At 41.3% G+C, this 15,010-nt stretch overlaps 2 protein-coding genes across 3 annotated transcripts in view; one reads left to right on the forward strand and one right to left on the reverse strand.

The window, feature by feature from the left end:
- Positions 1 to 13,123, reverse strand: part of LOC132830994 (ras-related protein Rab-18-like) — a 29,074-nt gene extending 15,951 nt beyond the window's left edge. The window contains exons 1-3 of the mRNA XM_060848999.1: positions 12,961 to 13,123; positions 308 to 363; positions 138 to 199 (exon numbers count right to left, since the gene is read on the reverse strand). Of these exons, the coding sequence (XP_060704982.1) occupies positions 138 to 199; positions 308 to 363; positions 12,961 to 13,028 (186 nt within the window). The 5' untranslated portion in view covers positions 13,029 to 13,123. The remainder of the gene's footprint in view (positions 1 to 137; positions 200 to 307; positions 364 to 12,960) is intronic.
- A 338-nt stretch (positions 13,124 to 13,461) lies between these two features.
- dusp3a (dual specificity phosphatase 3a) overlaps positions 13,462 to 15,010 on the forward strand; it is a 42,847-nt gene continuing 41,298 nt past the window's right edge. Inside the window, exon 1 of one of the 2 annotated variants that reach the window (XM_060849000.1) lies at positions 13,462 to 13,550. The gene's annotated coding sequence lies outside the window, so the exon portion shown is untranslated. Of the gene's footprint in view, positions 13,551 to 13,939; positions 14,024 to 15,010 lie in introns of those variants that run through there. The other variant, XM_060849002.1, reaches the window with a different exon arrangement.

Genomic DNA, 15,010 nt, shown 5'->3' on the forward strand with positions numbered 1-15,010 from the left:
ACTGTCTAAAAATAACGGGAGATAATAGGCCATTGGCATGTGTTTCAAAGATTTGAAAAGTAAAGAATTCAAAAACCAAGCATTACATTCAGCCTTAATTCAACATGCTAGCCACTGTTTGCAAGCTGTGGACTTACCCAGATTGCAAGCTTAATACTGTTGTCATTAAACTTCATGGTTTTCACTTTAAAGTCAACCCCTAAAAGAAAAGTTTACAAAGAATCAAATCAATACATGCACATGGAAAAATGTGATTTTTCAACATCCTCAGATATTATAGAATCTGTAAAAAAAAGTTTAACCTCACCAATGGTTGAGCCAATTTCAGAGTCAAATGTGTCATCTGTGAACCTTAGTAGAAGGCTAAAATATAAAAAAAAAGAGATTTTTAGTTCTGTATATATAAAAAAAGTATTGCTGCAATTTCTTTTAAAACCAGTAGCACACTTAAGCACCAATTTCAAAAATCAAACTACACAACTCTCTGACCTTGCTGTGATTCTATAAAAACATATCCCAATTACCTCTGGAAGTCAATGTTTGGAGACCTCCACCTACCAGTGCTATTCCCACAAGTAGAACTGGGCATAGGTGGAAACTTAGTTATAAATTGCACAGCTTTGAACAACTGCTTTTGTCTAAGTCAGACCGCTGCATTGATTGGAGCAATGCCTTCAAGAACTGTCACTGCAAAAAATGGAATCATCAGTGGAAGCTAGGGCAGGTTGGTGCTGCAAGTCAGGCTAGCTGGTCAAACATTAAAGTTATGCTTTGGAATACTGCAAAACTGGAAGAATCAGATATTAAAGTGAAAGCATGCAAGGATGAGTTTCTTGTGCACATCACCTGCTTTGTCACCTTGAGATTATATCTCTCCACAGGAGAGAGTCACCCGTTTATGGCCAAGCAACGGATATCAAAGGTTTGGGCTCTCACTGGGTGGACATTAGGGACAAATGTGGATTCTTTCCCCAGCAAAGTACATTCCCGATGAGGCAATGCCTATGTTATCCAGTGCTACAAAGAAACTCGGCGTGGATTGCATGGTCTGTTGAAAGATTCGCCAGATATTTATCACAGATAACTGCAAATTCACATGTACAAGTATCTGAGTTAATATTATACTATGCTTCTAATAGCATGACTCTGATCACTTGAAGCATGACAAGTTGGAGTCTTGGACCTTCGTACCATGCACAAATGATACAATAATGATATCATGAACATGTCTCAAAAGGTGTACTGACTATGAGACATAACCCAATAAAGGACCTCCTCCCAAGACATGAGCTCATAATTAGGTGGTTAACTTCACTATTTGCCAATCTGCATCTTTAACCACACATGACCCTAACATCACAACACAGCACAGTCAGAAAGAAAATAATACTAAAAAAAAGTACACCACAGTAATCACTGACTGAGAAAATAACACTTCCAGAAATACTTGAAGCCAACAATCTAAGGCTACAGCCGACAATGAATATATTCAAAAGAGAATGTGCAACAGTGAACAATCTTGCCACTCTTTCACAGTTGTTACATCTACCTTTATATGATTCTTAGAACCAGAATATGCACCAGATTTGGCTAGGTACCCTACTGGCTTTATCATGCTGTCACATGGGACACTACATCAAATGCCCTACAAAGAATTAGCACAGGTAGGATCCCCTTCAACTTTACTGCAGATCTAGTATAAACCTATCCTTTACATCGACTAATATGCAGGTTTCAGATGAGGAATGTTGTACCTGAGACAACACCTTATAGATCCCTAGGCCAACCGAAAGATTGCCCATGTTTGTTTTGCCCATCATTGAATCGCAACGTAATAAAGTCTCCACAATCATCGAACAACTTACTAAAACGTGCAATACAGTATTTCAGAAGTAAGAGTGGAATGCTGGGAATCCCTGGACAATGTTCATATCAACCAGATGCTCCCGAGAAAATGGAAGGCTTAATGAACCACTTGCACAAAGTGAAATTCAAGAATATGTCAGCAAAAAGGATCAGATAAAGTGAAAATTCAACATTCCCCTTTTTAATTACATCTTTCATGTATTCCTTCCTGAATGCACTAATTCTTTTGCTGTACAGTTCCATAGCCACTGATCTTTCTATACAAGCTGAGAAGGTATGGGCTATTCAATTGTGTGGAGTGCATCGCACCATGTGGCAGAGTCCTGGCTGTCTTCCCTTTATTCTACTCAAGGATCCTGGCCCAATTGATGCAAATCTACTGTTACCCAGCTGGCATCAAGCTGAATTCACAACTTGTTACCACAGCTTTAGCATTTGGGTGAGTCCCATAAAAGGCAGAGATAATTAACCTGATAGCTGAGCATTCATTATTGGCCAGGACCCTGGGGAATTATTGAGCACTTTTTTTTGAGGGGAGTGTTTGAAAGCCTTTTATATGCATTTATGCATGTAAATGAAGACAAAACATCAGTTTAACATCCAGTCAAGGAATGCAGCTGATAGTTCGGCTGTCCCTGCACAACGCACTGAAATGTATGTTCAAGTCTTTAAAACGGAATTTGACCCTGTGCTCTGTGACTTGGAAGTGAGAGAGTGTTACCACTGAATCAGAGGGGTCAACTTGGAAAATATACCAGAGCTTTAAATGCAGATTAGATCCATTGACCAAAAGAGCCAATAAATTAATGGAAGATGCTCACTTTCCACTGCCACCCTTTAACAGATCTGAGCACTTCATGCACTGGGCACTTACTAGAATCAATTTCACAAAACAAGTTTGTTGCTATAGTTGCCTTCAACATCCATTATGAGCATTTGTTCAATTCTTCCTTTGACTTGAGTTTTTTTGAAAAAAAAATTAAATTAGTGCAAAATCCAAGTTAACATTACATTTCAACGGTATAAATCCTAGTATTCTATGCACTTGCTCACCAAATACTGTGCACAAATTCTGTACTTGGAGTTAAAAATGTTGTTTGACAGTTGCACTCCAACCAGTGTTTAATCTGGAACAGCACATCCTGTCCCTGTTTAGATACAAAGTGTGCAGAAACAATGTGAGACTGGCAACATTTTTTAGGAAATAAATATTAGATGCTCTTTGGTATAGTGCAAAGCAAGATGCTAAAAATAGCTCCATGGAAATCAAAAGTTACAACCTAAACAAATGCTCCTTGTCTGGGATTCTGTCAAGTTAAGAATTTCAGTAATTTCAATGTTACACATCACTTAGTTCTTTGAAGATACCAGATTCATTTCTACAACTTTAAACTATTGTTACTTTGGATTCCTGACAACATGTTTATTTTTCTGTTGGCCCTTCACATGTAAACAGAAATATAGGATAGAATTAGTTATTGTTCCCGTTTACTGACCACACTTGGTCAACCTCGGAGTGTGGAAGGAGAATTGTATGTCGGCCAAACTAAGTAGGAGTGGCATATTCATTCCTGAACTTGCAGGGTTGCTAAAATTACAAAACCACTTTTTATGGTCATTTTCTTTTCCCTCGATACACATGAAGTACCAGATTTGTCAAGTCCAGTTTCATAATTTACCACTGCGGATTTCAACACAATATTCAGACAGAGTTCACTATAATACTTCAGCTACCACAAGCTTATTTAGGAAACTGAAAGAAAACCAGTTGTTCGGCGAGGGTAGGATTTATTTTCACATATACCCCCCTCTCCCCATTCTCCAAACCATACTCTTTCTTCCAGATTAGAGAATAGGTCTGGTTGGCTCATCCAGGTAGAGCTTCTTTAAAATAGAGAACAATGAAATAGAGTCATAGAGATGTACAGCATGGAACAGACCCTTCGGTCCAATCCGTCCATGCCGACCAGATATCCCAACCCAATCTCGTCCTACCTACCAGCACCTGGCCCATATCCCTCCAAACCCTTCCAATTCATATACCCATCTAAATGCCTCTTAAAATGTTGCAATTGTACCAGCCTTCACCACATCCTCTGGCAGCTCATTCCATACACATACCACCCTGTCTGAGAAAGTTGCCCCGTAGGTCTCTTTTATATCTTTCCTCTCTCCCCCCTAAACCTATGCCCTCTGGTTATGGACTTCCCAACCCCTGGGGAAAAGACTTTGCCTATTTACCTTAACCATGCCCCTCAGAATTTTGTAAACCTCTAGAAAAGGTCACCCCTCAGCTTCTGACGCTCCAGGGAAAACAGCCCCAGCCTGTTCAGCCTCTCCCTATAGCTCCAGCCCTGGCAACATCCTTGTAAATCTTTTCTGAACCCTTTCATGTTTCACAACATCTTTCCAATAGGAAGAAGACCAGAATTGCGCACAATATTCCAACAGTGGCCTAACCAATGTCCTATACAGCCGCAACATGACTTCCCAACTCCTGTACTCAGTACTCTGGCTAATAAAAGAAAGCATACCAAACACCTTCTTCACTATCCTATCTACCTGCGACTCCACTTTCAAGGAGCTATGAACCTGCACTCCAAGGTCTCTTTGTTCAGCAACACTCTCTAGGACCTTACCATTAAGTGTATATGTCCTGCTAAGATTTGCTTTTCAAAATGCAGCATCTCACATTTTTCTGAATTAAACTCCATCTGCCACTTCTCAGCTCATTGGCCCATCTGGTCAAGATCCTGTTGTAATCAGAGACAAGCGTCTTCACTGTCCACTACACCTCCAATTTTGGCATCATCTGCAAACTTACTAACTGTATCTCTTAAGGTCGCACCCAAATCATTTATGTAAATGTCATAAAGTTGAGGACCCAGCACTGATCCAGGTGGCACTCCACTGGTCACAGGCCTCCAGTCTGAAAAACAACCCTCCACCAGCACCCTCTGTCTTCTACCTTTGAGCCAGTTCTGTATCCAAATGGCTAGTTCTCCCTATATTCCATGAGATGAGAGCAAACACGATGGTATTTGTTGCATTTCATAATAATAATTTCATTTTCTATCGAGACATTTTTAAGTAGCATGTACTTTGTCAAAGAGGCAAGACAAAGTAATGGAAAAGTTGTTAGTGATGTGGAGTTGCATCTGTGAAGAAACGATTGAGAATTCTGAAGGCATTTATGCCCACATTCCTGTTACGCATGCAGCGAGATCATGATGACGTATATCTTAACTCCCATCTAGCTGCCTTGGTTCCAGATCCTGATATACCAAATCACTAGCAAAAATCTAAACTTGAATTTACAATTAGTAACTTAGCTAGCATTTATTCATTTCTGAGAGATTCTACTGGTCTACCACCCATTGTCTCAAGAAATACAATCTCAGTTACAATACAATTTCATATCATCTCAAACAAAAACAGAAATAGTTGGAGAAACTCAGCAGATCTGACTGCATCTGTGGAGAGAAAACAGAGTTGACCTTTCAAATCTAGTGACCCTTCTTCAGAGTTTCTCGAGAAAGTTCAGTTTATGTTTCAGATTTCCAGCATCCAGAATTCCGTGTTTTATTCATAACTTCTCTCTGGCTCAGATTTTGAGATCATGTCTCCTTGACTCAGACTGCAGACCCGGTCAAAAATAAATCTCCCTGCTTCTATTTAATCCATTCCTTCAAACAAAATAACAAAAAATTAATTGAAGTGTCTCTGACCTTATAATTGTTGGAACTGGAAGCCTAGTTTATAGTTTCTCCTTGCTAACAAATTTACATTGCACAACTTCCAAGGCCTCTCTGGTCCCTTCCCAGTCAGAAATCACATGACACCAGGATGTAGTCCAACAGGTTTATTTGGAGGCACTAGCTTTCGGAGCACTACTCCTTCGTCAGGTGGTTGTGAAGCAGGACCATAAGACACAGAATTTATAGCAAAACATTACAGTGTCATGCAAGTAAAATGATATGTTTAACAAACCTAGATCGCTGTTAAGTCTATCATCTTTTAGAATGGGTTACAGGTTTCAGATCATGAATATGTAACTCCCAGAGCTTCTTTTAAGACATATTCTCAAAATAACTTACGGTTTTACACATGTAAAAAAAGTGACGTCTCAGCTCAGATAATGCATTAAGGGTGTTTAAAGGTGACAATGCGTTAAAGGTATAACCTGGAGGCAGTCAATGCAGACATTCAATCCATTTAATATTTTGTAAATTCCACTTTGAAATAGAACCAGTCTGACTCAAAATTGGGATTCAGACAGACTCTGATTCCATACCTTGAAAGCATTGTCTGAGCCGAGATGTCACTTTTTTTAAAAATAAAACCTTAAATTATCTCAGGAATGTGACTTAAAAGTAGTTCTGGGATTTACATATTAATAAACCAAAACTTGCAACCCATTCTAAAAGATGAAAAACTTAACAACAATCTAGATTTGTTAAATATATAATTTTACTTGCAATGAGACTAATCTATAAAATTCTGTATCTTATGGTCCTGCTTCACAACCACTTGATGAAGGAGCAGCACTTCGAAAGCTAGTGCCTCCAAATAAACCTGTTGGACTATAACCTGGTGTTGTGGGATTTGTAAACTTTGTCCACCCCAGTCCAACACTGGCTCCTCCACATCATAGTCCCTTCCAAACTGTGCTGCTCATAGCTATACACAATATTCCAGATGTGGTCTAATCACAGCTTTGGATAATTACAGCAAAACTATCTTCCCTTTATATCCTACACTCTGACAACAAAGACAAACATTCCAATCATCTTTTTGATTTGTTGTTGTACCTGTCATTTTAGAGATTTAGGGAAGTTGCCAGCAGTGGCGAAGACTAAGGGTAAATGGCAAGTGTCTTCAGATTCAAAAACAATAACTCTCAGAGTCATACAGCATGGAAACAGACCTTTTGATTCAACAAATCCATGCCAAACATAATCTCAAACTAAACTAGTCCCACCTGCCTGGTCCTGGCCCATATCCTTCCAAATCTTTCCTATTCATATACTTATCCTTTTTAAATATTGTAATTATAGCCACATCCACCACTTCCTCAGGAAGTTTATGCCACACTTGACCCACTTCCACAAAAACATGGCTTATTTTTTGCTTTATTCACTTGTGGGACGTGACTGTCACTGGCTGGCCAGCATTTATTGTCCGTCCCTAATTGCCCTTGAGGTGGTGGCGAGCTGCCTTCTTGAACCACTGCAGTCCATGATGATAGAATGCTTCTACAATGGAAGATAATTGCAAATTACATTGGTGGGAGGTGAAGGTGATTGATAGCTAGAGGATCTGTCTGGACAAATGAATTAAGACTTTGGTGCAAAATTGTTTTGTTTTGGTCATAAAGGAGAGAGGAAGAGGAAGACCCCAAGTTGGAAAGTTAGCAGCACCCAGGGGTGTAGGCAAGAGGAGGACCCAGAGACAGCAATTTGAATGAATTTGAAAGTAATTCATGACAGTCTCTGGAAACCACTGAAGGAAATCCTCAAAGTGGATTTTTCTTAATATTAATCTCTTCAGAGACATTATTATATGCTCTCCATTTTTGAGGTAGTAGTATCCTAGGCTCAACCATTCCTCTTAATAAGGTATGAAGTGGGACTACTCACTGATGATTGCACAATGTTCAGCACAATTGGTGAATTCTCAATTCCTGAAGATTGTTCATAGAGAGGAAGATATGGACAACATTCAAGCTTAGGCTAACAAGTGGCAAGTAACATTTGAGCTAAAAAAAAAAGTGCCTGGTAACAGCTGTCTCCAATAAAAGGAAACCCAACCATTCCTGAATTCCCCACTCCCAACATCCAGGGAGTGACCATTGACCAGAAACTGAACTGGACCATCCATATAACGTATTGTGACTACAGGAGTGAGCCAGTCAGAGTTAAGAATTTTGTGGGGAATAACTCATCTATATCTCCAAGCTGTCTGTATTCTACAAGGCACATTTCAGGACTGTCATGGAATACCCTGCACTTACAACACCAACAATACAAGAAGCTTTACAACATCCAGGACAAACAAGTCCACTTGATTGACACCCCATCCTTAATGCTTATTCCTGATGAAGGGTTTTTGCCTGAAACGTCAATTCTCCTGCTCCTCGGATGCTGCCTGGCCTGCTGTGTTTTTCCAGCAGCACACTCTTGACCCCATCCTTAACATTCACTCCCTTCGACACCAGTGCACAACAGCAGTAATGCTTACTATCTACATGATACACTGCTATAACTCACAAAGGACTTCTTGCAACCTAGATGGACCATGGTAGCAAACACACTCTCTACTCCTACCTGAGTTATAGCCCAACGCATGTTTTACACACTTCTACCATGCATCCTTGCTGGAGATTGCGTACTTTTTCTTTCACTGAGGACAAAAATGTACTTTTCTTGACTGCCTCATCTACATTTTTCTGCTGTCTTCAGGGATTATGAATGTGTACTCCCAAGGTCTCTGTCTCTCTACACTTCTTAGTACTCATCCATTTATTGTTTATTTCTTCGCTTAGTTTGCCTTCTCTCACTTCATCAGACTGAACTTCAGTTGACACATTCGCCCAGCTGACTAGTCTATTGAAATTGTTCAGCAACTTGCAGCCATCTTCCTCACAATCACACACCCATTTTTGCATCGCCTGCAAATTTTTAAAATCGCATCCTCTACATGAGTCTCAAGCACCAATCTGTAGCGTGAAAAACAAGACTGCCTGTACTTACATCTGCCAAACTACATCAGAAACAACCGTCGCAAGATGCATTCAGCAACCTTTTTCCTTCAAACCAATGCTAGAATCAACTTGTCACTTGCTGTTGGATTCCATAGCTCTTAGTTTTCTGACCAGTCAGACGCACAGGGTCTTGTCAAAAGTTTTGCTAAAATCTATATTGATTGCATTAAACACATTAGCCTCATTGATTGGCCCTAACACCTCTTCTTAGGGCATATCCCATCCATTAGTTCACACTCCTGATGTCAACGACAATGTCAACATCAACCCCCTCTTCTGAGAAGGAGACACCAAACACCGACAAAGAACCATGTCTGAGGCTTCCTCCACATAAAAGGTACATGTTGAGGTCTCAAGCTAGGGAGGTGATGACATAGTGGTAAAGTCATTGGCCTAACAATCCTGAGATCAAGGCTAAACACTCTGGGAATAGTAGCCAAAATCTCACCAAGGCAGCTGGCGGAATTCAAATCAATTCATAAAATGTTGAATTATATAAATTTGTCTCACTGACAAATATTAGTAACTGTTATACAAATCCATCTGTTTCACTCATGCCCTTCACCTTTACCCAAAAGAAAGTGAGACAAATTTTTTTCCCTAGGGTCGGGTTAGAGGCATAGGTTTAGGGTGAGAGGGGAAAGATACAAAAGAGACCGAAGGGGCAACTTCTTCACACAGAGGATGGTACATGTATAGAATGAGCTGCCAGAGGAAGTGGTGAAGGCTGATACAATTGCAACATTTAAGATTCATTTGGATGGGTAGATGAATAGGAAGGGCTTGGAGGGAAACAGGCCGGCTACTGGCAGGTGGGACTAGATTGGGTTGGGATATCTGGTCGGCAAGGACGGGTTCGACCGAAGGGTCTATTTCCATGCTGTACATCTCTATGACTGCAGATACTGGACAGTCAGAGTCAAAAAGCGTGGCACTGGAAAACGCACAACAGGTCAGACAGCATCCGAGGAGCAGGAGAGTCGATGTTTCGCACATGAGTCCTTTATCAGGAATGTGGAGGGGAAGGGGGCTGAAAGATAAATAAGAGGGTAAGGGTGCGGCTGGGGCTGAGGTAGATGGGAAGGCGATAGGTAAATGCAGAAAGGAGGCAATTGTGATAGGTCAGTGGGGAAGGCAGAGCAGATGGGTGGGAAGGAAGATGGACAGGTAGGACAGGTCAAGAGGGCAGTGCAGAGTTGGAGGGTTGGATCTGAAATGGGGGGAGGAGGGAGAGCGCGATTTGGAAACTGAAGTCATTGTTGATGCCATGTGGTTGTAGAGTCCTGGGTGAAAGATGACGTGTTCTTCCTCCAGTTGGCAAGTGGTTTTGAAGTGGTTGGCTACAGGATGGCAGGGTTGTTTGGTGTGTGTGAACCAGAGATATTCCCTGAACCACTGTGCAAGTTGGCACTCAGTCTCGCTGATGTAGAAGAGAGCACTGTGAGAGCAATGGATGCAGTAAATAAGGTGAAGGTGGATGGGCAGGAAAATCTCTGCTGGATTTGAAATGATCCTTTCGGGCCTTGGAAGGAAGTGGCCGGGGGGGGGGGTCCTGGGAAGAGGCGAGGGCACAGGTTTTTCACCTCGTGTTACAGCAAGGGAATGTGCCAAGTGTAGAGGGTGAATCAGTGGCAGGCATGGACCTCAGAGTCATAGAGATGTACAGCATGGAAACAGACCCTTCGGTCAAACCCGTCCATGCCAACCAGATATCCCAACCCAATCTAGTCCCATCTCTCAGCACCCTGCCCATATCCCTCCAAACCCTTCCTATTCATATACCCATCCAAATGCCTCTTTAATGTTGCAATTGTACCAGCGTCCACCACATCCTCTGGCAGCTCATTCCATACACATACCACCCTCTGCGTGAAAATGTTGCCCCTTAGGTCTCTTTTATATCTTTCCCCTCTCACTCTAAACTTATGCCCGCTAGTTCTGGACTCCCCAACCCCAGGGAAAAGAAAGACTTTGTCTAATTATCCTATCCATGCCTCTCATAATTTTGTAAACCTCTATAAGGTCACCCCTCAGTCTCTGATGCTCCAGGGAAAACAGCCCCAGCCTGTTCAGCCTCTCCCTGTAGCTCACATCCTCCAACCCTGGCAACATCCTTGTAAATCTTTTCTGAACCATTTCAAGTTTCACAACATCTTTCCGATAGGAAGGAGACCAGATTTGCACGCAATATTCCAACAGTGGCCTAACCAATGTCCCGTACAGCCACAACATGACCTCCCATCTCCTGTATTCAATACTCTGACCAATAAAGGAAAGCATACCAAATGCCTTCTTCACTATCCTATCTACCTGCGACTCCACTTTCAAGGAGCTATGAACCTGCACGCCAAGGTCTCTTTGTTCAGCAACACTCTCTAGGACCTTACCATTAAGTGTATAAGTCCTGCTAAGATTTGCTTTACCAAAATGCAGCACCTCGCATTTATCCGAATTAAATTGCCACTTCTCAGCCCATTGGCCCATCTGGTCTAGATCCTGTTGTAATCTGAGGTAACCCTCTTTGTTGTCCACTACACTCCAATTTTGGTGTCATCTGCAAACTTAGTAACTGTACCTCTTATGCTCGCATCCAAATCATTTATATAAATGACAAAAAAGTAGAGAGCCCAGCACTGATCTTTGTGGCACTCCACTGGTCACAGGTCTGCAGTTAGAAAAACAACCCTCCACCACCACCCTCAGTCTTCCACCTTTGAGCCAGTCCTGTATCCAAATGGCTAGTTCTCCCTCTATTCCAAGAGATCTAACCTTGCCGAACGCCTTACTGTAGTCCATATAGATCACATCTACTGCTCTGCCCTCAATCTTCTTTATTACTTCTTTTCAAAACTCAATCAAATTTGTGAGACATGATTTCCCACGCACAAAACCATGTTGACTTTCCCAAATCAGTCCTTGCCTTTCCAAACCTAACGCAGGAGTCACAGAGTGAATGGTCTCTGTGGAATGCAGATGGCAGGTGGGGGGGGGCGGGGAGGGAAATAAAGTTGTGGTGGGGTCTGACTGTAGGTGTCAATAATGGCAGACGATGATGCACTGTATCTGGAGATACCTGGGGTGGAATGCGAGGACCAAAGGATTCTATCCTTGTTGCAGTTGTGGGGGTTGGTTCGAGGACGGAGGTGTGGGAAGTAAAGGTGAAGTGATAGAGGGCGGTGTTGATCATGTGGGAGGAGAAATTGCAGTCCTTGAAACAAAAGGACATCTGGAATGTCCTGGTTGAATTGCTCCTCCTGGGAACATAGACGGTGAAGATGGAAGAATTGGGAGTAAGGGATCGCATTTTTACAGGAGAGGGAGTGGGAGGCGATGTAGTCAAGGTAGCTATGGATGTTGGTGGGGTTGAAATAGATATCCATCTGTGTTGTTATTTGCCAGACAGAGACAGACAGGTCCAGGAAGGGAAGCGAAGTGTTGGAGATGGTCCAGATGATCTTGAGGTCAGGGTAGATGATATTGGTGAAGTTGATGAACTGTTCTGTATCCTTATGGGAACACCAGACAGCACTGAAACAGTCACTCAGTCCAGTCTACATGTGACTCTGGAATCACATGACTGATTCTTAACTGTCCTCTTAAATAGGTGACAGTTCAAAGGCAATTGGGAATGGGTAAATTGCCAGAGACACCCACATCCTATAAAAATTGTGAAGAAAATAAATTGTCCCACTCTTTGCAAAACATCTTGGGGATTTTCTTTGATTTTGCCTTCAGCATGTTTTGGCACCATCTCTTTGGTTTCTTAATTTATTTACTAATTACATTTCTTCTCTTTATGCAGTTCTCTCAGCTTTAAGCTCTCTCAATCTGTCAAAGGCCCTTTCTTTTCAAAAAAATAAAAACCTTATGTTTCTGGACGAGCGGCGGGGGGGGGGGCAAACCAAAAATCCCACCCTTGTTCTTGCTGGGAACATAAAAGTTTCGAATTCTCATAATCGCCTTGGCAATGCCTCCAACTCTCCTGACACAGATTCCAAAAAGGTAATTCGAATTTAAATTGATTCAGGATAAACAAGTAAAATTGGGCAAATCGTAGCATTTCGCGAACACGCCAGGCAGCCATTACCCCAAACCGACTCTAAAAAAACGTTATATAACAACGGTAATACCATAAATCAAATATACTTCTGTAAGTCAGCTGGATTATTAACTTCCTTTTTAAAAATATTATAGAGATTTTTTTAGTCCTAAAAATGTAATAATTGTTCAGGCGGGTTGACGCCTTCCTAGCCTTCCACGTCGAGTGGCTAGACCAGTCGCCAGTGAATTGTATGGAGCCAAAAACTGACACGTTGTGTATTGCCTCTTACCTGGACTTGCCCACCCCACTCTCCCCAATGATCAGAATCTTCAATGTAGCGAGAATTCCCTCTTCCATTGTCCGAATGTATCAGGATTCCAAAAGAACAAAGACGCCGCGTCAGCTGATCACCCAATTGTTACTTTAACTCCTTACATAGATGTTGCAGCGTGGGCTGACGCAGTCGCGCAATTTCTTCCCACGTACCTTTTAACCTTTCAGGGCAGCAGCACTCCCACTCTAAAAACAATGATCATTCTGAGGAAGGGTCACCGGACGACAAACATTAACACTGATATCTCTGCACATATGCCACCAGACTTATGGAGCTTTTCGAGCAATTTCTGTTTTTTTTTGTTGTTGATCATTTCTCAAACCTGTTCATGGACTGATGAAATTGCCAGTTGTGACACTCGCGGGCAGCAGAATTCTGGATAGCAACTGAAAGTAATACTTCTTTTTTAAAAAGTTGCTGAGTCTTTAATAGACAGTCCGTGTTTTTAAATTTGAAGTATTGCTTTCAATTGCTATTCAGACTCGTTAAGGCTCGCGCCAAGTTATTTCTGAAGAAATATTGTGTGGCAATCTATAATCCTCGCGGTAAGCGTGTATTTTGAGATCAGTTTTATTTTTATTGCAATATATATAAATTGTTAAAGGCTGGTGTTCCTTCTAAGAGGAGGGCAGGAACTTTATTTTTCTTACTTAGCAAAAGGGCTATCGCAGAGAATATTGAAGGGCTGGGAATGTGTTAGAAAGACTCGATTTGTTTGCAATTTTCCTAAGTTTACTAAATTTAAAGATAATGTTGCCATCCAACTCAATTTTGTGTAACAGATTTAAAATATGTTAAACTTTGTAATCTCCGATTCACTGAGTACGTTGTGATGTCATGTCAGAAACAGGAAGATTTCCTGCTGTAAAGAGCATGTGACCGGAAAGATACAGGGTCTCCACAGTTACAATTCAGTACAGGGATATCACTTGCAAGAAGAGGAATGTTTATTTGGAAAATTATATCTTACTAAACCAGTGGAAAGTTACGCCAAAAGTAATCTAGCTAAATGATTCAGGTAATCACAAGCGACAAGAATGCAATCGCTCATTAATTATTATCATTACGGAATAAAATGGTTTTGTCAGTCAGTTCGGCCGGTTGGACTGCTGATTTGCGTTACAGTATGACACCTTCAGATTACTATTCAAGATCCAACTTCTCAACCTCGCCTCTCGCTTGAGGCTTGGTGACCTTTAGGTTAAATCACCACCAGATCTCTGTGTATGACGCCCTACGTTCCTCTGGAACTAGGGTGATTTCAAGATTTCTCTCTGTACCCAGAGGTCTTATCACACTCAGCAGAGCACCTTGCCACCACCAACTTCAGAGACTTTTTTTTAAACCACCCGCAGTAAAAACACGCGTGTATCCAATCAAATATTTTACATGGTGACTTTAATCTTTTTTTGCAGTGATATGTTAAATTCCAAAATGAGTACAATTAAAAGTTTCTTACAGCTAACACAAATTTGAGTCAAACTTAATGTACATTATTTAATTAAGTTGTTGATTACTCCAAGCAGCAGTACTTGGGGTCCAGCTGTTTGAAATATGTATTAATGATTTAAAACCATAGAAGGTGAGCTTGTGATGACACAGTGGGTATCAGTGGGCTAGGAATCCAGATGTACTAGGATAGTGTATCGGGAACATTGGTTCAAATCCCATTGCAGTTGGTGTTACCTCAATGCAATCAACAAAAATTTGGATTGTAACCATCCTCATCAATTATAAACCCACTTGATTCACTAATGTCCTTTTGGGGAGGGAAATCTGCTGTTTTTGTGCTTACCTACTCTCTGTGCAATTAGGGATGGCTTAGCCAGTGATGCCAAAAAGGACATAGTGACAGTGACAGCACAACAACTGAAAACCAAAGAAGGAAAGGATTCTTGTGGGAGAGTGTCTTTACTTCTGAGCCAAGAGGTCTAGGTTCAAGTTTCAAAAGGTTTTTAATAATATTTCTGAACAGGTTGATTGGAAATATCTACTAAAGACAATG

The sequence above is a fragment of the Hemiscyllium ocellatum genome, chromosome 32, assembly GCF_020745735.1.
Source record: "Hemiscyllium ocellatum isolate sHemOce1 chromosome 32, sHemOce1.pat.X.cur, whole genome shotgun sequence".
NCBI classification, from domain to species: Eukaryota; Metazoa; Chordata; class Chondrichthyes; order Orectolobiformes; family Hemiscylliidae; genus Hemiscyllium; species Hemiscyllium ocellatum.